This window comes from Salvelinus fontinalis, chromosome 9 (assembly GCF_029448725.1).
Source record: "Salvelinus fontinalis isolate EN_2023a chromosome 9, ASM2944872v1, whole genome shotgun sequence".
In the NCBI taxonomy this organism is placed as follows: Eukaryota; Metazoa; Chordata; class Actinopteri; order Salmoniformes; family Salmonidae; genus Salvelinus; species Salvelinus fontinalis.
This window is the reverse complement of record NC_074673.1, coordinates 57294381-57321006: the sequence shown is the minus strand read 5'-3', so window position 1 is coordinate 57321006 and position 26626 is coordinate 57294381. Positions and strand designations below refer to the sequence as shown.

The 26626-nt window shown below is 42.5% G+C and overlaps 1 protein-coding gene and 1 long non-coding RNA gene across 4 annotated transcripts in view; both read left to right on the top strand.

Moving 5' to 3' along the window:
- The window catches only part of osbpl5 (oxysterol binding protein-like 5), a 114691-nt gene that overhangs the window by 62020 nt on the left and 26045 nt on the right, over positions 1 to 26626 (top strand). For all 3 annotated transcript variants that reach the window (XM_055934946.1, XM_055934945.1, XM_055934947.1), the window contains 4 exons: positions 22460 to 22655; positions 22996 to 23180; positions 23393 to 23474; positions 26401 to 26499. In XM_055934946.1, coding sequence (XP_055790921.1) covers positions 22460 to 22655; positions 22996 to 23180; positions 23393 to 23474; positions 26401 to 26499 — 562 coding nt within the window. The remainder of the gene's footprint in view (positions 1 to 22459; positions 22656 to 22995; positions 23181 to 23392; positions 23475 to 26400; positions 26500 to 26626) is intronic.
- Positions 30 to 12269, top strand: LOC129862878 (uncharacterized). Its single transcript, XR_008760841.1, has 2 exons — positions 30 to 8757; positions 9712 to 12269. It is a non-coding gene; the product is annotated as an uncharacterized LOC129862878 (long non-coding RNA).

Genomic DNA, 26626 nt, shown 5'->3' with positions numbered 1-26626 from the left:
AAGTAGCACACATACATACATACATACATACATGCATACATACATGCATGCATGCATGCATGCATGCATGCATACATACATGCATGCATGCATGCATACATACATACATACATACATACATACATACATACATACATACATACATACATACATACATACATACATACATACATACATACATACTAACTACAGCAATCGACTGCTCTCAGTAGCTATGTTTCCATTAACTTGTCCAGTGATTTTTTTGTTGTTGTTGTTGACATTTCTAAAGTTTGCATAGAAAATAAATGTGACAATTGCCTGTTAGGGTGCATGTCCATTTAACTATCTTGTCTATAAAAACACCTGGACGTAATGAAGTAACATAAACACAATTTTCTTTTAATGGCAAAAAACCTTGTGTCGAATAAAAATGCAATGTTTCCATTACCCATTTAGGCAAATTGCACATGAATACATTGGCGACAGCCTGTATTCCCTCCCACCTGTCTGTTTCATGTCTGAGGTAGCCCGTGAAAGCCAGCATGGACAGAATGCAATAATTGACTTATATATTCGAATAGTTCTCGTGCCAACGTATCGCCAAGGTCCGTGCCATGTTTTTACATTTTTTATTTAACCTTTATTTAACTAGGCAAGTCAGTTAAGAACAAATTCTTGTGGTGACGGGGATTAAAAATAAAATAAAAATATAGGACAAAACACACATCACGACAAGAGAGACCCCACAACACTACATAAAGAGAGACCCAAGATGACAACATAGCATGGCAGCAACACACGATAACACAGCATGTTAGCAATACAACATGACAACAACATGGTAGCAAGACAACATGGTAGCAGCACAAAACATGGTACAATCATTATTGGGCACAGACAACAGCACATAAGGCAAGACGGTAGAGACAACAATACATCACGCGAAGCAGCCACGGCTGTCACCTGTAATAATTGGATGGAGAAACTTGCCAGCCAACCACAATAGCAAGGGGACGCAATACAGGCATTCTTGAAAGTCAGGACAATTTTTGTCCTGCAAATAAAAAAAATATTCTAGTTGAACATGCTACAATTTAGAAGATTTTTACCAAGTTACAGTTCATGTAAGGAAATCAGTCAATTGAAATCATTTCATTAGACCCTAGTCTATGGATTTCACATGACCGCGTAAACAGATATGCATCTGTTCATCACAGATACTTAAAAAAAAAGAAGGTAGGGGTGAGGATCAGAAAACCGGTCAGTATCTGGTGTGACCACCATTTTGCCTCATGCAGCACGACACATCTCCTTCGCATCGAGTTGATCAAGCTGTTGGTTGTGGCCTGTGGAATGTTGTGACCATGCTCAATGGGTGACATGTCTGGTGACAATGCAGACCGTGGAAGAACTGGGACATGTTCAGCTTCCAGGAGTTGTGTACAGATCCTTGTGACATGGAGCTGTGAGTTATCATGCTGAGACATGAGGTGATGGCGGCAGATGATTGGCACGACAATAGGTCTCAGGATCTCATCACGGTCCATTCAAATTGCCATCGATAAAATGCAATTGTGTTCATTGTCCTTAGCTTATGCCTGCCCGTACCATAACTCCACCGCCATGGGGAACTTTGTTTACAATGTTGACATAAGCAAATCGCTCGCCCACACAAAGCCTTACACACTGTCTGCCATCTGCCTGGTACAGTTGAAACCGGGATTGATCCATGATGAGCACACTGCCAGTCGCCATCGAAGTTGGTTTCGACTCCAACTGCAGTCAGACCCTGGTGAGGAGGACCAGCATGCAGATGAGCTTCCCTGAGACGATTTCTGACCGTTTGTGCAGAAATTCTTCAGTTGTGCAAACCCACAGTTTGATCAGCTGTCTGGGTGGCTGGTCTCAGGAGATCCCGTAGGTGAAGAAGCCGGATGTGGAGGTCCTGGGCTTGCGTGGTTATACGTGGTCTGCGGTTTTGAGGCTGGTTGGACGTACTGCCAAATTCTCTAGAACTATGTTTGAAGCGGCTTATGGTAGACAAATTAACGTTCAATCCGCTGGCAACAGCTCGGGTGGACATTCCTGCAGTCAGAATGCCATTTGCACACTCCCTCAACTTGAGACATCTCTGGCATTGTGTTGTGTGACACAACTTCACAAGTGGCCTTTTATTTTCCCCAGCACAAGGTGCTCCTGTGTAATGATCATGCTGTTTGATTAACTTCTTGATATTATCTTGGCAAAGGAGAAATGCTCACTAACAGGGATGTAAACAAATTGATGCACAACATTTGAGAGAGAAGCTTTTTGTGTGTATGGAACATTCCTTGATCTTTTATTTCAGCTCATGAAACATGGGACCAACACTTTGCATGTTGCGTTTGTATTTTTTGTTCAGTGTAATATGTTCTCCGAGCAGTTGCCATTTAAAATAGGTCCTGAATGGAACAGATTGTTTGTCATCTGTATCCCCATGAAATCAGCTAAAACAAACTCAATAACTTAATGCATGCCACACACTGCTATTGACTTCAATGCATTCACTTGTATTGTGAATGGACCTAGGCTACATCTTGATTTACAGTTTATCAGTAGAGATGTACCATTCAAATAAATAATGACCATTGTTTTGTAGTTCGATTGGTAAAAACAAAGTCAAATTGATTGTATAATTGATTCATTACTGCATTATTGCTGTCTCTAAAACAAAATGTACAAACACGTGTTCAAATCTAATTATATTGAGCTCAAAAGATGCCCGACGATTGAACAGAGCGCTGAGAGCAGTAGCTGACTTTCTGTCAGGATCAAGTGCCATTCTGTGACTTTGCCATTCTGTGACTTTGTCTAATGCGCCTTTTTTTTGTGGTATAGTTTTGGTATTGTGATACTAAAGCTGGTGTCCGAGTCCAAATTCTGGTATCGTGAAAACACAACTGGTGGCGCAGTCAACAGCATCTGCTTTGTTTATTTCAACACAGATGTCTCATGTGATTTTGGCACGAACATAATTATATGATCTCGGATTCCACATGAAGTGGAGTTGCTTATAAATCGCTTTTAACGTGTGAGCCCCACGTTTTACACAGTATTTACTGAAATGTACACTTGATACACATGCCACAGCACTACTGCATGTCAATGCCTTTAGGTTTCTTATGTGGGGAATCCTAAGAGAGAGAACTAATTGTGACTGCAGGATCTGGTGCATGGTCCTTGCTCAATGACCAACGTTTCTGGGTTTGTCCTTTCCAGGAGTCCCCTCTGATCATTGGGTGATTATCAGTATAGTCTTCCCAGGTGTTGAAAGTCAGAATCATAAGGATGTTGAAAAATACCATCTCTGGGTTTCTGATCACCTTTGAGGAAATGAACTGCTGTTGTTGCAATTGCATCGTAAGGATTCTTAGTGCCCCCCTGCTATCTTGGTAATTGATTTAGGATAATCACTATATGTATAATAAATGCCAAAGCACAGCCCCCACACCACTAGAGTGATTACTTCAACCACCAACTTACCATCCTGAGATAAGGCCGAGTATAGCCCACAAAGATCTCCGCCACGGCACAAACCAAGGGGGGGCGCCAACCCAGACACGAAGATCACGTCAGTGACTCAACCCACTGAAGTGACGCACCCCTCCTAGGGACGGCATGAAAGAGCACCACTAAGCCAGTGACTCAGCCCCTGTAATAGGGTTAGAGGCAGAGAATCCCAGTGGAGAGAGGGGAACCGGCCAGGCAGAGACAGCAAGGGCGGTTCGTTGCTCCAGAGCCTTTCCGTTCACCTTCACACACCTGGGCCAGACCACTCAATCATAAGACCCACTGAAGAGATAAGTCTTCAGTAAAGACTTAAAGGTTGAGACCGAGTCTGCGTCTCTCACATGGGTAGGCAGACCATTCCATAAAAATGGAGATCTTATAGGAGAAAGCCCTGCCTCCAGCTGTTTGCTTAGAAATTCTAGGGACAATTAGGAGGCCTGCGTCTTGTGACCGTAGCGTACGTGTAGGTATGTACCGCAGGACCAACTCGGAAAGATAGGTAGGAGCAAGCCCATGTAACGCTTTGTAGGTTAACTGTAAAACCTTGAAATCAGTCCTTGCTTTAACAGGAAAACAGTGTAGGGAAGCTAGCACTGGAGTAATATGATCATTTTTTGGGGTTCTAGTCATGATTCTAGCAGCCGCATTTAGCACTAACTGAAGTTTATTTAGTGCTTTATCCGGGTAGCCGGAAAGTAGAGCATTGCAGTAGTCTAACCTATAAGTAACAAAAGCATGGATTAATTTTTCTGCATCATTTTTGGACAGAACATTTCAGATTTTTGCAATGTTACGTAGATGGAAAAAAGCTGTCCTTGAAACAGTCTTGATATGTTCATCAAAAGAAAGATCAGGGTCCAGAGTAACGCCGAGGTCCTTCAGTTTTATTTGAGATGACTTTACAACCATCAAGATTAATTGTCAGATTCAACAGAACATCTCTTTGTTTCTTGGGACCTAGAACAAGCATCTCTGTTTTGTCCGAGTTTAAAAGTAGAACGTTTTCAGCCATCCTTATGTCTAAAACACAGGCTTCTAGCGAGGGAAATTTTGGGGCTTCAGCATGTTTCATTGAAATGTACAGCTGTGTGTCATCCGCATAGCAGTGAAAGTTATCATTATGTTTTCAAATGACATCCCCAAGAGGTAAAATATATATAGTGAAAACAATAGTGGTCCTAAAACGGAACCTTGAGGAACACCGAAATGTCAGTTGATTTGTCAGAGGACAAACCATTCACAGAGACAAACTGATATCTTTCCGACAGATAAGATCTAAACCAGTCCAGAACTTGTCCGTGTAGACCAATTTGGGTTTCCAATCTCCAAAAGAATGTGGTGATCGATGGTATCAAAGGCAGCACTAAGGTCTAGTAGCACGAGGACAGATGCATAGCCTCGGTCTGACCCCAGTAAAAGGTCATTTACCACCAATATGTTTTGTATCATTTAATTCTATGAGCCTCGGTTTGTCCATTAAAATTATTAGTCTGATTGTGTGGATGTTACGAAACACATTTTAAGATATTTACATACACAGCCCTGATTGGCTGATAGGATGGTCTATAGTCCACCCCCTTACCCAGATTAACAGTCATTTGGTCTATTTTAATCAGGTCATGATGTGGGCCAAAGGTCCCATCCCAACTGAACAGGCTGAAATTCCAGGCATTTTTTCAAACCGCTCTTACACAAAAATGGCATTATCGTTTTCACTATTTCAAATCAACATCAAATTTTATTTGTCACATGCGCCAAATACAACAGGTGGACACCTTACAGTGAAACGCTTACTTACAAGTCCTTAACCAACAATGTTTTAAGAAGTTAAGAAAAAAAGTGTTAAGTACAAAATAGAAAAATCATAGTAACAAATAATTAAACAGCAGCAGTAAAATAGCGAGGCGATATACAGGGCGTACCGGTACAGAGTCAATGTGCGGGGCACTGGTTAATTGAGGTAATATGTACATGAAGGTAGATTTAAAGTGACTATGCATAGAGAGTAGCAGCAGCGTAAAGAGGGGTCTGGGTAGCCCTTTGATTAGCTGTTCAGGAGTCTTATGGCTTGGGGGTAGAAGCTGTTAAGAAACCTCTTGGACCTAGACTTGGTGATCCGGTACCGCTTGCCGTGTGGTAGCAGAGAGAACAGTCTATGACTAGAGTGGCTGGAGTCTTTGACATTTTTTAGGGCCTTCCTCTGACACTGGTATAGTGATCCTGGATGGCAGGAAGCTTGGCCCCAGTGATGTACCATGATAGTTTGTTGGTGATGTGGACACCAAGGAACTTGAAGCTCTCAACCTGCTCCACTGCAGCCCTGTCAATGAGAAAGGGGGCGTGTTCGGTCTTCCTTTTCCTGTAGTCCACAGTCATCTCCTTTGTCTGGATCACATTGAGGGAGAGGTTGTTGTCCTGGCACCACACGGCCAGGTCTCTGACCTCCTCCCTATAGGCTGTCTCGTTGTTGGTGATCAGGCCTACCACTGTTGTCATCGGCAAACTTGATGATGGTGTTGAAGTCGTGCCTGGCCATGCAGTCATGAGTGAACAGGGAGTACAGGAGGGGACTGAGCACGCACCCCTGAGGGGCCCCCGTGTTGAGGATCAGCGTTGCGATGTGTTGTTGCCTATCCTTACCACCTGGGGTCGGCCTGTCAGGAAGTCCAGGATCCAGTTGCAGACAGAGGTGTTTAGTCCCAGAATCCTTAGCTTAGTGATGAGCTTTGAGGGCACTATGGTGTTGAAGATTTAGCTGTAGTCAAATAGGTGTTCCTTTTGTCCAGGTGGGAAAGGATAGTGTTGAGTGCAGTAGAGATTGCATCATCTGTGGATCTGTTGGGGCGTTATGCAAATTGGACTTGGTCTAGGGTTTCTGGGATAATGGTGTTGATTTGAGCCATGACCAGCATTTCAAAGCATTTCATGGCTACAGACGTGAGTGCTACGAGTCGGTAGCCATTTAGGCAGGTTACCTTAGTGTTCTTTGGCACAGGGACCATGGTGGTCTGCTTGAAACAACATGTTGGTGTTACAGACTCCGTCAGGGACAGGTTGAGAATGTCAGTGAAGACACTTGCCAGTTGGTCAGTCCATGCTCGGAGTACACGTCCTGGTAATCCGTCTGGCCCTGCGGCCTTGTGAATGTTGACCTGTTTAAAGGTCTTCCTCACATCGGCTGCGGAGAGTGTGATCACAGTCTTCCGGAACAGCTGGTGCTCTCATGCATCTTTCAGTGTTACTTGCCTCGATGCGAGCATAGAGTAATTAAGCTCCTCTGGTAGGCTCATGTCACTGGGCAGCTCGCGGCTGTGCTTCCCTTTGTAGTCTGTAATAGTTTCGTCCGCCACATCGGACGAGCATCAGAGCCGGTGTTGTAGGATTCAATCTTAGTCCTGTATTGACGCTTTGCCTGTTTGATGGTTCGTTGGAGGGAATAGCGGGATTTCTTGTAACCTTCCCGTGTTAGTCCCACTCCTTCATTTTCAGATTTATTTTGACCTCCTAGTGTGGATTTTTAAAAATTGTAATTGCACTCCCCTTTAACAATCTGACAGTTCATTATGATTCCCTTTGATTACATGCCAAAGTGTCTTTGAGCATTTCTTTAAAAAATAATTAGTTCCATTGCTGCTTAAATTATCATAAAACCATAGCTTTCGTGAACATGAAGATCCTTAGGTTAGTTTCAAGCTTCTGATAGTGGCACTGCATACTGTATATATTGTCAGGCAACAGCTCTATAAGGAAATTGCCATCGAAATGAACTGGCTCTGTGCCCAAGCCTTTGCTTGGATCACTCCATCTCCTAATTAGACCTGAGATGGTCTCATCATAATTTATTGCTTTTATAATTTGACCACTGTTTTTAAGTCTCTGCCGTTGTCTCCAGGAATTTTGACTATGTTCTCAGTTTTAACTGTAAAGTCATTATATGCCTAATAGATTTCTATGCTTAAATCTCTATTGTCGTGAATATTTTCAATGACTGTCTTGTCACATTTGCATTCACAGTCTGTGACACCATCTTTGGGAACTGGCCGTCCACTTTCATCTAGTGATTATTGTGAACTTCTTGTGTACATCTCCTTACATTTTCCTTTTGGCCTATATGGACAGGGTTAAATTCAAATGTTTCTTACAGAAGAAATATGAAAAGGATTAGCAATTGAAAGGCAACAGTTTGGAGATCACGGGGAAACGTATTAGACCATAGGTGAGGACACAAGTTGTTTAATCCAAACATTACACCGTTGATTTTATGTGCATTTTACATTTACTCTATGTTTTGCTGCATTTGTTGATTACAAAATCTGAAAATACATTCAGTAACGTGATACGATTATTCCTGGGAAATGTGGCGCGACATAAGACAAACAAATTACAAGGGTGTGAGGTGTAACTGGTGTCTTCACGCTTTGGGGAGTTGTGCCTAAGTAATTTGAACAGTTGAACCTAAGTAATTTCAAAGCACTTCTGTGAGAAGTCTCCAACTATAAGATCTTTGTTTTGGAGCTCTCCTTGCTATGCCGTCTGGGAACTAGAGCAAGCACACTTGTAGTTGTTTTGTTTATAACAACCCTGTATCCCCACCAATTTCTGTTTATGCAATCCAAAAACAGTCTCTTATATATCGCAATCTGAGTCAAGTGTGCATCATTTGAAAGCTTGTTCTATTGCCAACATGACTGTCTAATTAAAAAAATATGAAATTAGTGTTAGGCTTTCACAATGCAATTTAGAGAAACAGTTCATAACATACACCAACATACACCATTTTTATGCTGTATTCATTTTAAATACAATTCAACTTCTGAATTGCCCAAAAATATTCATCATGGTATAAATAGGTCCAATGTATGACTCGTAAGATATTGCACAAGAGAGGAAAAGATGAAGTCAGGAATCCGTAGGTAGTAGTGTGTAGTAGTGTTTTAAATTTGAATGAAAACGAGGGCGTTGAGCTCTGAGTCAACTTGGGCTGGCATTCTGGGCTAGGTGCATCTTTGCGCTAAGCTGAGAGCAAGTGAAAGTCAGAAACAAAAATGGAGCAGACGAAGCCAACAAGCATAGTTCTATGTTCTTGGATCTGAATCAACCTGACCGCAAAAGAGAAAAAGAAGCAAGAAAGACTGCTCGTGACCAATCCAGAAACCGGATAAACATTGGAATGAATTTTGAAAGGTGGAAGAGGGACACCGTAATGACCACTGTTCTCATGGACTGGTAAGTGTTGATTGCGTTTTTAGCCTGCTAGCTACATTAGTAGCTAACCTTAGTGTTCAATGTTTAAGCTAGCTGACACTGCTAGATGTGAGGGGGAAAACAAATATATGTATATTATCTTTTAAAGATGATGAAAAGGCCATTAGCTAAATGCAATAGGATCCGGGTCAGGCTCTCTTTTCTGTTTCACTGCAGCTCAGACCTGTTGGATGAGCTAGCTAGATAGGTTGAAACTGCCGGGGAAGAGCTAACTCCCACCATCAGCTGAGTTTATCAAGGTAGCTAGCTAATGATTTTAGAAAGAAAAAAAAGATATTTGCCAGCCATATTTTAAAGACTTGCTACTGACTATTGGACCATGTTTGCCAAACAAGTGAGCGAGTTCCCCTGACTGTTTGTTTATTAATTGGTAACTGAAAAAGTAGCAGAGGCTGTTGGCTGAATATGCTTGTACATGTACACGTTAGTGTTTCATTAGTAAGCTAAGTTACTGACTGAGTAGACACATTGTTAGTCATGTTTTGGTTGTTGCATTTCAGGTATAGAGGGCGTAAGATCACTAGAAAGGAGCATGCAGACAGACCAGGAAGAAAGCTGTGGTTGCACAGCAGCAGTAGTACAGTCAATGCTTATGAATGCTTAATATTGTGTGTTAATTGCTCATTTTTACCTGTGTGTCATCGGCACTTACAAAAGGGTTGGATGGTTCAGCAACATGTGCAGTAAATGCTAACACTGCTTTGGTGATGAAAGAAAGATATGTCACGGAGGTGACTGTATCTATTAGAAGCTGCCTTCATACATTGCATTATATGCCCGGGAACTTAATCGACCTGGTATGGGTTTCGCCTCTTTTGCCCCTGTTAACTCGTCCCCCTGTTGATCACGGGAATAATTAATTGACGCGTCACTGATTTGGACCTGGGAGTTTCTTGCACCTGTTCTTTATTCAAGGTGAATAGCCAGAAGCGGCACGCTGTCGTGTTGAGAGGGGATCAGCTTGGTTGCAGAGCTGGAGCCGAGACGACTGAGGAGAGCGCATGGCTGTTGCTGGAGCAGACCAACCAGTTTCCATTTCAAGAAGTCCTTTAATGTGAATTGGTAGGGTGAACACGTCACCCTTCCCAGAGCTAAGTATACCTCTCTACATCCAACTCTAACTTCATGCCCGATAGAGCTGTATGCCGATAGAGTGTGCCTGTGCATTGAGCCTTTAGCTAACGTGTGACCTGGGAGGACGAACTACGGATCAACGAGCCACTGTGGACCGGGTTGATGGCTGCCGGTGGAACGGAGAGGGGGCCTTTTGGGGAAATTGGGAGGGTGAACACGTCACCTTTCCTAAAGCTAAGTAACGTTCCATAGTTAATTTCCAACATTTCGCCTGCTGACATTCTCTACTGCTTTGTGTGCTACACACTTGTTAATGCCATTGCACCTACTGTGAATTGTATCGAACCAGAGAGGAGGCCTTAAGTAGCCTACCCCTCTCATTCCATCCGCGCTAGTATAGACTTTCTTACCATATTTCTCCAATGTCAAACCAGAGTGTCTTGTTTTCAGCGAAACGGTTGCTGTTTGCAAATAATTATATGTTAGACATCCTTTTGAATCTAAGCATGGCACTTTCAAAAGTTACCTTTCCACCCAGACAGAGGCTCGACTAACGCAGGAAAATGTAAGCTTCATCTGCTGGATACTCGTCTGTTGCTTAACCCAACAACAGAAGTGCTTCCCTAAAAGCTGGCTGAGTGTAAACATCTCTTTTCAGAAAAGCTAATTTAATAGGGATGGAATTAGCAGTCCATTTTTTTGGGCTCCTCTTATATTGAAGGCCGCAGCTTAGCTTCAGAATGTCAGAGACTAATCAATATATCCCCATATGAATCAGTCACATCTTTGGTGGTCATTTTAAAGCTTTTCTCTAGCATATCAGAGTTAAGAACTCTTTGTCTTATCTGGATTTTTTTTTATGAATTTATTTCAAACTATAAAGCCAACAATTGATATCCTTGTTGCCGTTTTCTTTAAGAAACTGTATTGCATACCCTCACTCAATTCGAGCCCTGATTTTAACCAAACACACCAAGCCCTTTAAGGAGTGGAGTGCATGGTGACAGTATTGGAGGATTTGGCTATAGTGACACATCTATGGATGGCATAACTGCGTCTGTCAAACAAGTAGGCCTACCTCTTATTTTTTTTAATAGGAAGAAATAGGCTCCAACAAAACCCTGTTGTTAGTGAAGTCTAATTAAAATCGGGACAATTGTTGAAATGAGTTACTTTCAGCACCATTTGCTGTCCAACTCTGTTTGATTCGTGCCGCAGCCGCTCAAAAGCCGATGTCTGATGTTTTAGTTGACTTTCTCCTGCACTCTCTCCACATGAATATGTTAATGATTTAAAAAGTGTCAGTCTCATGACATTGCAATTCATTTGGTCTCCAGTCTGCGCTTGCAGATAAACCACATACGGTACTACTCTTTCTATCGTAGGCCACTTCAAATCATTTGGTGGAGCGACGCAGCGCTGCGTTGGCATCATGCGCTCACCTAAATAGCCGTCACGCCACTGGGTGAGAGAAATGGCCTCCAACCAGTGGTGAATGGAAAGAGACATGTGTTCCACAAAGCGCCTAAAGTGTAATGACATTTGGCGATTGTCAGTAGAGCAGAATGAATGCATCCACTGCTGTCCTTGCACGTCTCGGGTGTAGGCCACTCATCTCTGCCTTGGCAAAATGTCTGTTCTTGTCGAGCGCGCATCGCATTTTGGAGCTTAGGCTGTGCTGCCCGTTTTCAAGTCCATTCGCACATTTTTCATGCCTCTGACATACGGTAATGATAATGTTTTAATAGCCTACAGTTTTCTTGACATTTTGTTTTCATTATTGTGAAAAGCTCACGTTTTACCGGTACGGCGTACCCCCCACTTTATTTTGCCAGGACACCATACCGGACCATATCGCCTTACTTTCACCCCACCTATTTTCCCATTATCGTTTGTTTTTGCTTTGATTTTAATGTACTCCTTTCCTTGGTTTTATTGTGGCTTTGTGATTTAGTTTATACTCTTTGGAAAGGTGTTGTGGGTTTTGTACTTGGCCCGACGGTGCCTCAGCGTGATCTGACAGTCTTTTTTTTGTCTTTCACTCAGTACAACACCACCCAGGAGAGGCCTGCTGCGAACACTGGAGTGGATCCCTCAGAGCGTGCCTGCCGTGGGGGGACCACGGAACGTTCCTCAATATGCCTCGATATTTTGGAACTTTTAGCTACTGTTAAATAAAGATTGTCGAACACCCTTCTGTCTGTGTGTTTGGAAAGTCTACATGTCTTGTAACCACTCATTGATACAAATGGAAGAACTGACTTATATTCGCTTGTCTATTGTCCCATTCTTCAACCTGGTCTTTATGTATTTTAGTTGACACGTTAGTAAAAATGTATTCACCCTGGACTTTGGATTTTTAGAACTTCTTTATCAATAAAGACAACACTTAAAGATTATGATTAAGTCTGCATTAGTAAAAAATGGGAAGACCAACAGCCTATGAAAAAAAGTTATTATTTTGTAACCTAACTACTTGTGAAGAATTATACATGCATAGTTTATGCACAGCTTTATTACATTTAGTGACCCCCCCCAAAAAAACAACATTTTTTGACAGCCTTGACTGTTGCGTCCTTGCTCAGGGAACTGTCCGCTGATAGCTGACAGCAGGATGGCAGGTTTGTTGATGTGCTGCTCTAGAGTTCTATAGCCCAGCAGACTCACCTGGGACTTTGGGAAGGACACACGTTAGTTTGTATTAAAGTCGGGGAGACTTTTAGAGGGGGAGAGCATGAGTTTTGAAATAAAGTCCACCCAACCGGTGACCCTTGATTACATAACACACAGACAGCAATAGTGAAGGTGCATAAGTATACTGTTACGAACAGAGCCTACTTCTCTGTGCTCTTGAGCAATCGCATGTAGTTGGTCAGAAGGCTCTGGAGGTCCTTGGACTATTCTATTGCTGTGGCACCTGGCGAGAGATGGATAGAAGTACTGAATGTACTTGAAAGAAAGAGCAAGAATTAACATGTAACAGGTATTAAATTGTTGATTATTGATGACTATAAAGGGGCCTTTAAATCAGAAAAATGGATGTGTATAAGACACAGCAGCTCAGTGGTTTTCAATGGGAGGAGTGTGTTGCGGGAGGCCCCTAGCATTGTGTTGCACCGTCTGTTAGAAAAGTTGCAAAGACGTACGTCTCCATTGTAAACAGAGCAGTGTTTCTCCTCACTCCGTTGGACATGCGTTTATACTGTATGCATGTTTTATTTGAAGACAGCCTTACTCTGTAGTTCAAGTTGTATGTTCATGTCTGTAACTACACTTTAACTGGGCGAGTTTGTTTTGCATACCCCGCAGCCCGGGTGGGTGGAGATTTCACTTAAGGACCATTGGAATGGGTTAGGTTAGCAGCTAACGTAGCTAGCACACCCTCCCACCTCAAAGAATTAACTCTAAATAATGTTTGCAACCACAAATAACAACTGTAGCGGCCCTGTGTTTATAAACATGGATATCGACTTTTCCACTTAAGCATGCTTTTTTAAGCACAGTCGATGCCACGCAGGGCTACGGGCTAGAAGGTTGAGGGTCCAAAAATGTGTCCAAAAATATATACATATACACACAGTACAAATATTTTTTACAGTGACAGGGATTGCACAATAAAGTTGGGGACTTATTTCCATTGTGGTCCCTATTGTTTTACAAAAAAACATACACTGAGTGTACAAAACATTAGGAACACCTTTCTAATATTGAGTTGGACCTACTTTTGTCCTCAGAGTAGCCTCAATTTGTCGGGCATGGACTCAACAAGGTTTTGAAAGCATTCCACAGGGACGCTGGCCCATTCTGACGCCAATGCTTCCCACAGGTGTGTCTAGTTGGCTTGTAGTGGATCTCTACTCTGAATAGCTCGTTCCATCTCATCCCACAGATGCTCAATTGGATTACGATCTGGTGACTGGGCAGGCCACTGCAGTAGGCTGAATTCACTGTCATTTTCGTGGAACCATTCCTGGACAATCCTAGCCTTGTTGCATGGTCTATTTGCAGATGGATACACTGCTGCTATGAAGGGATACACGTCATTGGCAATGATCTTAAGATATCTTGTGGCATTCAAACGTTGCTCCACTTTTATCAAGGGCCCCAATATGTGCCATGTGTTCCATACCCTAGTTCTCCGATCAGCTTGAAACAGCAGGAACCAGGATTCATCAGACCAGGCAATGTTTTTCCAATTCTCCATTGTCCAGTGTTTTTGTTCATTAGCCCACTGCAACCATAGTTAGTTTTTTGCTAAAAGTGGAACTCTGTAAGGTCATTGGCTGCCATACCCCATTCGTGTCAACGATGAGTTGACCCATTCTTTAATGGGTCTTTAGGCATCAATGTTGTACTGGACTGTCAGTTGACTAACTGTAGCCTGTCTGTTGCTCTGCACAATGTGTCACCCTCCTTTGGTTTCTTTCATCAATGACCTGTTTTCGACCACTGGCTTGCCGTTGGCTGGGTGTCCTTTGGTTGATGGACCTTTCTTGATACACACAGGAAACTGTTGAGCGTGAAAAACCCAGCAGCGTTGCAGTTCTTGACACGCTCAAAACGGTGCGCCTTGCACCTGCTACCATACCCCCGTTCAAAGGCACTTGAATCTACACTACACTAATTGGAAGTGGATTTAACAGGTGACATCAATAAGGGATCATAGCTTTCACCTGGATTCACCTAGTCAGTCTTTCATGGAAAGAGCAGGTGTTCCTAATGTTTTGTACACTCTGTCAATATTTTCATAGAGGTAAAAAAGGTTATACTATTCACACATTTGCCAGCTTTTGACATTATTTTAAAAAGTGGTTATGGTTGGTATGGCTTTGAATTGCTGTGGTAGTTTGTTTCACTCAACAGCTCTGGTATATAAAAATGTGTTCTTACCAGATAGACTCTTATATTTAAAAGTGAATATTAGAGTCTCTGGCTCTGGTAGTATGCTGGATAGGTACCTGGGGGCTGAGTCGGTGATAATTCTGTGAACCAGACCAAGTTGAATTAATTTTTCCACAGATAGCTGCTTAAAATGCTCAACCTCCAGATGAGTATGAGAGGAGAGTTTAAGTACAATTCTTACAAGCTTGTTTTGGCAGGTCTGTAGCTTATTCTTTCGATGTTTGGTGAACCATGATATGCAGGCAAAATCAAAGTGACGCTGGACTATTACAGTTGCCAGAGTCTTCAGGACAGGGTTCCCCAACTGGCAGCTCACAGGCAGAATTTGGCACGCAGGTGGTTTTATTGGGTCCCCTATGTTTTCTGAGCAAATGTAAATATTTCTTACAAAAAGGAAAACACTTATTTCCCTTGTTGGACATAAAAGACTAAAAACACCAAGAAATCCGCTCCAATTTATTTTATTTTTTATTTTCAGTCAAGTATTATACAGTGTATTCGGAAAGTATTTAGACCCCTTTACTTTTTCCACATTTCGTTACGTTACAGCCTTATTCTAAAATGTATTAAATAGTTTTCCCCCCCCTCATCAATCGACACACAATGCCCCATAACGACAAAGCCAAAACAATTTTGGGAATTTTTGCATATTTTTTAAAAACATTTACATAAGTTTTCAGACCCTTTACTCAGTACTTAGTTGATGCACCTTTGGCAGTGATTTTACAGCCTCGAGTCATCTTGGGAATGGCGCTAAAAGCTTGGCACACCCGTACTTGGAGTTTCTCCAAAAATCTCTGCATATCCTCTCAAGCTCTGTACAGCTTTTTTTAGGTCTCTCCAGAGATGTTTGATTTGGTTCAAGTCTTGGCTCTAGCTGGGCCAGGACATTCTTGTTCCGAAGCCACTCCTGCATTGTCTTGGCTGTGCGCTTAGGGCCGTTGTCCTGTTAGAAGGTGAAACTTCGCCCCAGTCTGAGGTCCTGAGCACTCTGGAGCAGGTTCTCATCAAAGATCTCTATGTACTGTTCCATTCATCTCTCCCTCGATCCTGACTAGTCCCCCAGTCCCTGCCGCTGAAAAACGTCAACCAACATGATGCTGCCGCCATGCTTGACCTTTGGGATGGTGCCAATTTTCCACAGGTGGATTCCAATCAAGTTCGGTCTGAATACTTATGTAAATAAGATCTGTTTTTTTATTTTTAATACATTTGCAAAAATTCAACATAAAAAAAAAATGTTTTCGCTTTGTCGTCATGTGTGCCGATTTGATGAGTAAAACATGTATTTAATACATTTCAGAATAGGGCTGTAATGTAAGAAAACGTGTCAAGTCAAGGTGGTCTGAATACTTTTTGAATGCACTGTATTTTATTAGGATCCCCAGTAGCTGTTGCAAAAGCAGCAGGTCGAAGGAACTGTCTAGAGGGTACTAAAACATTTCTGCAGCATTGAAGGTCCCCAAGAACACAGTGCTTTTTCTGTTTATTGAAACCAGGTTTGCTGTTTATTTGAGCAATATGTGATGGAAGGAAGTTCCATGCAATAAGGGCTCTATATAATACTGTAAGCTTTCTTGAATTTGTTTTGGATTTGGGGACTGTGAAAAGACCCCGGGTGGCATGTCTGGTGGTGTAAGGGTATGTGTCAGAGCTGTAACTTGACAATGCAAACAATTTGGGATTTTCAACGCATTACTGTTTCTTATAAAAAGAAGTGATGTAGTCAGTCTCTCCTCGACTCTTAGCCAAGAGAGAATGGCATGCATAGTATTTATATCAGCCCTATGATTACAATTAAGAGCAAAGCATGTCACTGTTCTGGGCTTAACTAGGTCTTTCCTTGCATCACTGGACCACATGACTGGACAATAATCAAGATTAGACAAAACTAGAGCCTGCAGAACTTGCTTTTTGGAGTGTGGTGTCAAAAAAGCAGAGCATCTCTTTATTACGGCTAGACCTCTCCACCTTGAGAGGCTAGACCGGCTAGACCTCTCACATCTCCATCATCATTGAATCTATATATTTTGACCATGACAGTTTACAATCTAAGGTAACGCCATTAGCGACAGATTTTCATGAAAATATTAGAAAATCCACATAAAACCAATATGCACATTTTCCCATCAGTTGTTTCCAACAAATTGGCTTGTTTCTGGTAAAAGTATGTGCGTAAATACGTGGTGCACATAAAAATGACTTAAATTCATGTACCAAATAAAAAAGTACAACTTAATTGGGTTTCCATTTCCAAAAACAAATTGTAGGTATAGCGACTGTGCCCACTCTGGTATACAGTGCGGGTATAGCCTACATGATGAAATTATCAACAAAAGTGCGAAATTATTTTTATTTGTCAAACAGCAGCCAAGCATCGATCATCATGTGACCAGAATAAGACCCTCGATATTTATTGAAAGGAGCATCAAGCTCATCACTATGCACATTCACCACCTGGTGGAGTTCATCATTATTTTGTCTGTAGCCTAATAAACTGCATGCTTTCCCATGATGTCATGATATTTTTTTTATCCAACGTGTACTTTACATGCATTAAAAGGTTGGATGGAAACCTGATTGATGTCAAGCCATTATATTTTGGACGGACGTGCACACGCCCACAGGAGACTTTTGAAGTAGCCTAATCAGATTAAAACATTGAGGGGTTGTGTTTATGCCACATAGAAAATGTGATAAATACTTTTTAAAGGTTAAATGACAAATACAGTATTTAAGCTATATTGAAGCATTAGGTTCTAGGTGTGTGAGGAATAGCTGGTCGTATTGAAGAAGAGACAGAGGGCCTGTTAAGTTTTCCTGAATAGCTAGGCCTACCAGAAGCATATGTGGCCACATTATTATATACTGAACAAAAATATAAATGCAACATGTAAAGTGTTGGTCCCATGTTTCATGAGCTGAAATAAAAGATCCCAGAAATGTTCCAAATTAATAAAAAGCTTATTTCTCTCAAATGTTGTGCACAGATTTGTTTACATCCCTGTTAGTGAGCATTTCTCCTTTGCCAAGATAATCCATCCACCTGACAGGTGTGGCATATCAAGAAGCTGATTAAACAGCATGATCATTACACATGTGCACCTTGTGCTGGGGACAATAAAATACCACTAAAATCTGCAGCTTTGTCACACAGCACAATGCCACAAATGTCTCAAGTGTTGAGGGAGTGTGCAATTGGCATGCTGACTTCAGGAATGTCCACCAGAGCTGTTGCCAGAGAATTGAATGTTAATTTCTTTACCATAAGCTCCGCCAACGTTGTTTTAGAGAATTTGGCTGTACGTTCAACCAGCCTCACGACCGCAGACCACCAGCCCAGGACTTCCACATCCGGCTTCTTCACCTGCGGGATCATCTGAGACCAGCCACCCCGCCAGCTGATGAAACTGAGGAGTATTTCTGTCTGTATTAAAGCCCTTTTGTGGGGGAAAAACGAATCCTGATTGGCTAGGCTTGGCTCCCCAGTGGGTGGTCCTGGCTCCCAAGTAGGTGGGCCTATACCCTCCCAAGCTCACCCATGGCTCTGCCCCTGCCCATTCACATGAAATCCATAGATTAGGCCCTTCCTCAGTAAAATCGCTGAAATGGTTGCATGTTGCGTTTTATATTTTTGTTACGTATAGGATGACTTGGGAGAATCATGATCGGCAACAGACGGCGCATCTCACTATCGGAAGTAAAAATCCAGCCAGACTGACCTTATAAACTGTAGAGAGTTGACAGACCCACACCTGATCCAGTTGCAATGACACATTGAAATCACAGGGCTTTTGTGCCGTTATTCATATTCCATTTTCACTGCAGCCAGGAGTAGCATTTGAAAACAATAATGCAATTATTCATTGCATGGTGGTGTTGTAGGCTTGTTAGAGCCAAGTAGCCAATGTGTATACAATAGCCAGAGCATTATTAGTTGAATTACTAGTGTGAAGCCGTTATTGGAGATGAATACCCCCCTTGCGGCCGGTGCGGTGGCTACGGGAGGAGGAAAGGTTATTTGAGGGAGGGAGTCGGGCCTACGAGGAGTCCTGGTTAGACGGGGTGTAGTTTTTTGACCGCACTTACATTTCCTGCAGACAATAGCCTTCATTTATTGCACTTATACGTTATTAGAATTAGAGGAACTACAAGGATCATTTTGTTTTCCACTTTTATATTAGAAAGTCTACGTTTTATATGCCTGAACGAAGAAGCATCCTTTTGTTTGTAGCTTGCGATCTGAAGTGCCACACTGCCGTCATCTCGACGGACGTGCAGTAAAGCCTGCGGTGAGGGTGTGTCCGAAATAGCCCCTCTCTCACCAGGACAGTGGTCATATGTATTGGATGGAATAGAGACAATATGGGGTTGTGGTATATGGCCAATATACCACGGCTAAGGACTGTTGTAAGGCACGACCCAACGCAGAGTTATATTGACCTGTGGTATAGTTAAACAATAAGGCACGAGGGGTTGTGGTATATGGCCAATATACCACGGCTAAGGGCTGTTCTAAGGCGCAACGCAGAGTGCCTTGATACAGCCCTTAGTCGTGGTATATTGGCCATATACCACAAACCCCCGATGTGCCTTATTGCTTTTATAAACTGGTTACCAATGTAATTAGAACAATAAATACCATGGTATACGGTCTGATATACCATGGCTTTCAGCCAATCAGCATTCAGGGCTCGAACCACCAGGTTAATAATAAAAGATAGCGCACGGAAAAGCATAGTGCATAAAGGAAATACCGCCTTGACATAGGGGAGGCGCATGCAAGCAGATGAAGAACTGTGGCTAGGGTGGAATAAATGACATAGTAAAAGCTGCAAAAGAATGAATGTGAACCTGAAGAAAAAAAAGACGCAACCCTCCCCAAGCAAAATAATTATAATTGGGAGCTAAGAAAAGCTGTCTTCCAAAGTCTTCAATTCAAAGTTGAAACGGATCTACGGTGATTTTGTCGCAGCGTTGTCTTGTATATAATTACATGTTATAACTCGTCATTTAATAGGATCTCTGTGGGTTCAAGTATGTATAGGCTGTTTTGGGGAGCTATTTTGGGAAGATTTTGGGAAGTCAATCGTTTGCTGACCTCAAAGAGAAGTTAAGATTGGGGGAATACTATCCCTTAGTCAGCTCGCAGAACAATACACAATACCATTTAGCATGAAACTCAGAGTATAAAAAAATCGACTTGAATTTCTTTGTCAGGGGTTATAACAAAGAGAGGGCACACCTGCTGATTCAAAGATAAGTAGGGTCATTAAATAGGGCACCCGAGCAGTGACATATTCAATAAGGTGTGCCTTAAATAGTGGTCACAATTTTATTGGGTTTCAATGGAGTCTTCATGCCAAATAATGGTCAGAGCAAAATTTTCCATGATTTCGCTAAGTAATTGAGAGTCATGGTGTATGTTTGTGTGCGTTTGCTAGATTGCACTCTCTAGCCCCTCCCTGTTTGTGCCCCTCTCTCCTTTCAGCCAATCCAATCATGGGTCATGTGACAGGAGGCAGATACTCAGGAAGAAATATTCGACCAACCAGTGAAGCAGACCCCCACACACACACGGTTACACACCAGAGATCTGTATATAATGACCAGATACTCATGTTTCCGCCCTAACAATGGGAGTCGTTGTTCCAAAGGCAGGCAGGCGACAAGCTTAGGTCCAAAAATAAGCCCATATAAATGCATTGTGCTTAATTTGGACAGATTTTGGTGAGCGTGAATCCTCTTGCTTCGCCTCTTCCTTTCTGCACACACACACACACACACACACACACATACATTCTGACACACATCCAGGAAGCAGGCGTGGCAGAGAAGACAGGAAAACAAATCCCTACGCTTTAGTCGCTGATTTGTGATAATAACAGACACGTGCCTTTGTATTTCGAGACGAGAAGAGAGGAGAGGGAAGGGCTTTTTGTGCCTGTGGGATGTATGTTATATACATCGCTTGTTGTTGTGCTTAAGTGGAACCGGGTGGATAATTGCCGTTTGCTTACAAGGTAAGAAAGGCCATGCTTCCCAAGTTCATGGCCAACGGTGTAATGTGTTTGTGTAATATTTCCAATTGGCCGGTGAGGTAGAACATATGACAGGCAACGTATGACTTTTGACCTGCGTGGCCTTTATGGCCTTACCGTTTCAGTGTGTACTGGGTGGAGAACCGGCGTGTGCATCTGTGAGAAGGCGGCTGTGTGTGTTTCCGTCCATCTGTCCACCGGAGAGCCACACACACTGGTCTGCCGTTAATGGCTCCAATCTAACAGCCATTAACGTCCTCTTTAGCCTTTTTCTCTCTTTTACGGACTGATGCTTTTCTACTCACTGGTCGTCTTAAGGTTACGTCTAGTAGTTGTTCACAAAATGTTTTTTTTTTTTTTAAATGGCAGGATGTACGATATGATGTGAATATGGTTCTCATTCAGTACCACACACAGCTGGGGCAAGCTGTGAATATTGTAGGAAATGTATTTCTTATATCCAGGGCTCTATCGTTCTTGGGCTCTGTGTCCGGTGGGTGTGCAACCGTGCATGTGCGTCATCCTCTGAGTGACATCATTATTGACAGTGACATTCAGGCCACTGAAAGCGGGGGGTTGCGGTGGGGGATGTGGTTGCCTAGGCAGCCATGTTGTACGAATCAAATCCAATGTTATTTGTCACGTGTGCCGAATACAACAGGTGTAGGTAGACCTTACAGTGAAACGCTTACAGATGTTGGACATGCGTCCTGTCCTTTAGACATTAGGCCCTACCCCTCTATCTAGTACACAGGAGGCTGGTGAGGAGAGGGTGGCTCATAATGGTGACTGGAATGAAGTGACTGGTATCAAACAGAAGGAAACCACGTTTGATGTGTCAATACCATTCCATTCCAGCAATTAGTATGGGCCCGTCCTCCACAGTTAAGGTGGCACCAGCCTGCGATCTAGTCTCTGTCTGCTGGTCTTTGTGTAACCATATCCAGCTCTCTCACAATATGGAGAAGGAAAAACCCTTTAGGAATTGAGAAATGACATTTTTCAGGCCTTTCAATGTGCGATGATTCTTCAATCATTTGGAGGCGCTTTGTCAGTGAGTTGTGTCATAGCCGTGACATCATTATGTTACGATGCTGTTAAGGAGATGCGGTCGCTATTAGGATCTCATTATTAGGATTCGTTTCATACGGGGGTGACGAGGGATGACTTAGTACTGTCTCTTATATGTGAATTACAGTTCAGAGCAGCATACAATGCCTTTCTGTCCAAATCTCCCAGAGAATCATGTCACTTGGCCTGCTTTCAAGCTAAGCTTGCGTGTGCTGCGAGTGACCATTAATTGCACAGGTATAAAAACGGAGGTGTCGGGAGCCGAGGCTGTTGTTTTTGACACCGGTGCAAAATTCTGCTTTATTCATCTTTCTTGACTTTGTTCTGAGGCAGAGTTTCCTGTACGCCCCTGAAACTGGTAATATAATATACGTGTGGAAGTTATTCAGTTGAAATCAAATTCTGCTACAGTTGTATTAATGAAATATGCAAACCCAATAGCTTACCAATGTGCAGATGGACATGAAGTTAATAAATACCAGCGTTGTACCATCACGTTTCTGTAACAGACACAAACTTTATTCATGTGTGCTCCTGCTAATTAAACCATATCTGTGTGTTTCTCCTCTCTTAAGGTTGGCCAACCAACAGATGGAGAATGACGGCTACTCTGAGAAATCGGAGCACGATGCCCAGGAGGATTGGGACAACGGGGCCAATGAGAACGGAGGTCGGCTGACGGAGGAGAGCGACATGGACCAATCGGACGAGCTGTCTCCGGGGCTGCAGGCCACATCTTACGTCGAGCAGAGCCAGGAGGAGATGGCCGAGGTGAAACACGACAGGACATCACTCACAGACGGCTAACATACACCGACAGGTTATTAGGGGTTCGGCACGTTACAAAGCCTATAGCTAGCCGGCGATGATTTATTCGAAATCGATCAAATTTATTGGTGAACATCAGGGGCCACATGAAATGTGACGTGGGGCTGGCTTTGACCACCGTGCAGCTACGTGATTATCAGGACTGTAGGGTAAAGACAAAGAGACATGATGACTATTTATCGTAGGAATGGGAAATACCGTTTTTCTCTACTGGAAGGAGTCTATTCGAATGAATCAAAACTTTCATTTTCCAACCCTGCTTCTGTGTGTCCCTTTCTCCCAGGCTGGTGAGGCGTCCCAGGTGGAGACGGTGTCTGAGGAGAACAAGGGTCTGATCTGGACCCTGCTAAAGCAGCTGCGGCCTGGCATGGACCTGTCTAAAGTGGTCTTGCCCACCTTCATCCTGGAGCCACGCTCTTTCCTGGACAAACTGTCAGACTACTACTACCACGCCAATCTGCTGTCGGAGTATGACAATACTAGACTAGTAGTATACTTGTAGCTCAACTATTACCGCCATTACTTTCTCTCTACCACGTCACTACCACTACACCAATCTACTGTATGAGTTAGTATATACACTCAAACTGAACAAAGCACTGTGTCCATCTCTCCCTTTCTCTCTCTCTCCTTTTTGTCTTCTATGTCCTCTCTCGCTCTTGCTCTCTCTCTGGTCCCAGGGCTGCGAGGGAGGAGAGTCCATATGGCAGAATAAAGCAGGTTGTGCGCTGGTACCTGTCTGGCTTCTACAAGAAGCCCAAGGTAAACTCGCCTGTTCTTTAAGGGTAATAATACAACGTGACACTCCCCTATTTCTGGGGTTGGCTGGAGGAGTCATTGTAGTTCTGAGTGACTGGTCTGACTTCCACTGTATGAACATACAACCGACATTCAAGCCAAAATTTGAAAAACAAAAATTCCATAGTGTTAACGGTGTGGGTTGTGGAATTGGAGATTGAGGATTTAGGTTAGTTATTTAATTTCTGCAGGGTCTTGGTAAAGAATTTATACCATAGATGGTCAAAAAAAAAAACTACTTTACTCCCATATAGGCTAGATTTGAGTCGTTGTTCTTTCAGGCTTATATACTTTATCTTATATACGCTAGCCTGGGAACGAGGTTAGAGTGTCTCTGGTGTAACTGCCACAGGGCCTCCCAGCATTACAGGTTCAGCTGGTTTCCAAGCCAGGTGTACCTGATACACACAGCAACACAGACACGTGATAGGGTGTGGCAAACAGAGGGGGTAGAGCACCGCTTTAATTTTTGTTTAATGTGTCACTCTTTTATTCTTTCATTTCGTATTTGCCCGTTAATCTATTTTGTAGTGCTGACCCCAATTAGTTGACTGGTCGATTGTTTGGTCGTTAGGCTGTTGGTCGACCGAGATTTGTTTTAGTTGAGCAGTAACACATATATACATACATAGAGACATATATACATACATACATACATACATACACTAACGTTCAAAAGTTCGGGGTCACTTAGAAATGTCCTTGTTTTTGAAAGAAAAGCTAATTTAAATCAGAAATACAGTGTAGACATTGTTAATGTTGTAAATGACTATTGTAGCTGGAAACAGCTGATTTTTTATGGAATGTCTACATAGGCGTACAGAGGCCCATTATCAGCAACCATCACTCCTGTGTTCCAATGACACGTTGTGTTAGCTAATCCAAGTTTATCATTTTAAAAGGCTAATGTGTCATTAGAAAACCCTTTTGCAATTATGTTAGCACAGCTGAAAACTGTTGTCCTGATTAAAGAAGGAATAAAACTGGCCTTCTTTAGACTAGTTGAGTATCTAGAGCATCAGCATTTGTGGGTTCGATTACAGGCAAAAAATGGCCAGAAACAAAGAACTTTCTTCTGAAATTCATCAGTCTATTCTTGTTATGAGAAATGAAGGCTATTCTATGTGAGAAATTGCCAAGAAACTGAAGATCTCGTACAACGCTGTGTACTATTCCCTTCGAAGAGCAGCGCAAACTGGCCCTAACCAGAATAGAAAGAGGAGTGGGAGGCCCCGGTGCACAACTGAGCAAGAGGACAAGTACATTAGAGTGTCTAGTTTGAGAAACAGATGCCTCACAAGTCCTCAACTGGCAGCTTCATTAAATAGTACCTGCAAAACACCAGTCTCAACAGTAAAGAGGCGACTCCGGGATGCTGGCCTTCTACACACACAAAAATATATACAAACACACACATATAAAATCTGCCCATTTGGGGATCTGATAGTACTTTTGATTGGCTTAATGCACCACCACTAATAACCCATGGAGCTTTTCAAAGTAATGTTTTCTTCAGCTCAAACAGCAAGCAAACAAAGTCTGTTTTTACTTCCATCGAGAATTACAATAGTTCAATGTACTTAAAATCTTACCAGCTCTCTCCCTTTCGATAACCACTCGGCGTGAAGGGGGAAAAATGTCATGCTCTGATCCAGTGGAAACGTCATAAAATAGGCCTACCTGATTACAACTTATCAGTGTTGGACTTGGACTGAAATAGGTTCTGGTACTAATTTTGGGTGCTGGTACTGTTTATATTTAGGTGCAGGAGCTACACAGTACTTTTGAGCTAATATTCTATAGGAGGAACAGCAAGTTCGCTAGCTCCGGGCCAGACCCAAGTTAATAGTTGATACAATGTTTCAAGTTCGTTGCAAACAGGCCAATGTGATATATAGAATCAAAAAGAAAGGAGGACCAAGGCACTCTTCGTATAGTTAATTAAAATGCCTTTATTAGTATGGCATGTTCAATGGAAACAAAGTTGTTTAAAAACCGACGCGTTTCGGCTGCATGGCCTTCGTCAGGGAGGCCAGAGCACCTTCTATCTACCAAAATATACCTAGTGTACCTTAGTAGCGCTTCCCTTCCTCCTCTTTCTACTAGTGATGTATAGAATATTTATTTTCATCAGGATATTTTCTACCTGCAGGTAGTTTATTGGTTGGCTATATTTACATAGTTGGCAATGGCAATAGAAGTGACTTTTCAGGTTGGTCATTTTTATTTCGATTTGGATAGAATTTTGATTAGCCACATGACAATGATTTTGAGACCTGAAGACGTTATTATAAATGAAATGAAACTGTTTCATGAAAATGTGCATATGAACACCATAACTGGCACGCAGATCAGGAGAAATGGTAAGATAAATTGGTATTCAACATGGGACTCCTCGTGTAATCTATTACCGGCAACTTCAGGAGAATACTGGCAGAATCTGCTAAAGCCAACAGGAGTGGAAGGAGAATAGTTGGGTCAGGTGAAGTTTTTTTCTTCGTCTGGAGCCCTCTTGAGGCATTTGTCATAAGCTTAAAGCATCAGACAAGCTCAATACATGTAGTTGATTTTATTAAAACACATTTAAAAATGTTGACCAATCGATTGGTCGAAAGAACAGGCAACTTTCTGTCGACCAATATTTTTTGTTTCGTCGGGGACAGCCCTACTATTTTGTATGATACACAGTTTGGAATGAGTGCATTCATGTGATAAATATTAACAGTATGTATGTGTGTCTATGCTTGGGTGTGTCTGTATCCATCATTGTGTACATGCAGCTATGATTTTTTTGTGTTTGAATCCTTTGATTTGATGATTTATATGAAGTATGGCTGTGTGCATGCATGTGATAGATTTTAACAGTAGTGGATGGGTGTGCGTGTTACAGGGTCTGAAGAAGCCCTATAACCCCATCCTAGGAGAGACGTTTCGCTGTTGCTGGCTCCACCCTCAGACAGACAGCTGCACCTTTTACATCGCAGAGCAGGTGAGACGACCCATAAACTTCTTACACACACACACAGCAAGTGTGTACCGCTGTCTCTGTCATACCTCTGCAGGTCTTTTGTCCAGAAGCTAGCTCAACCCTAGCTATTGTCCAAATGGCTGCCTCA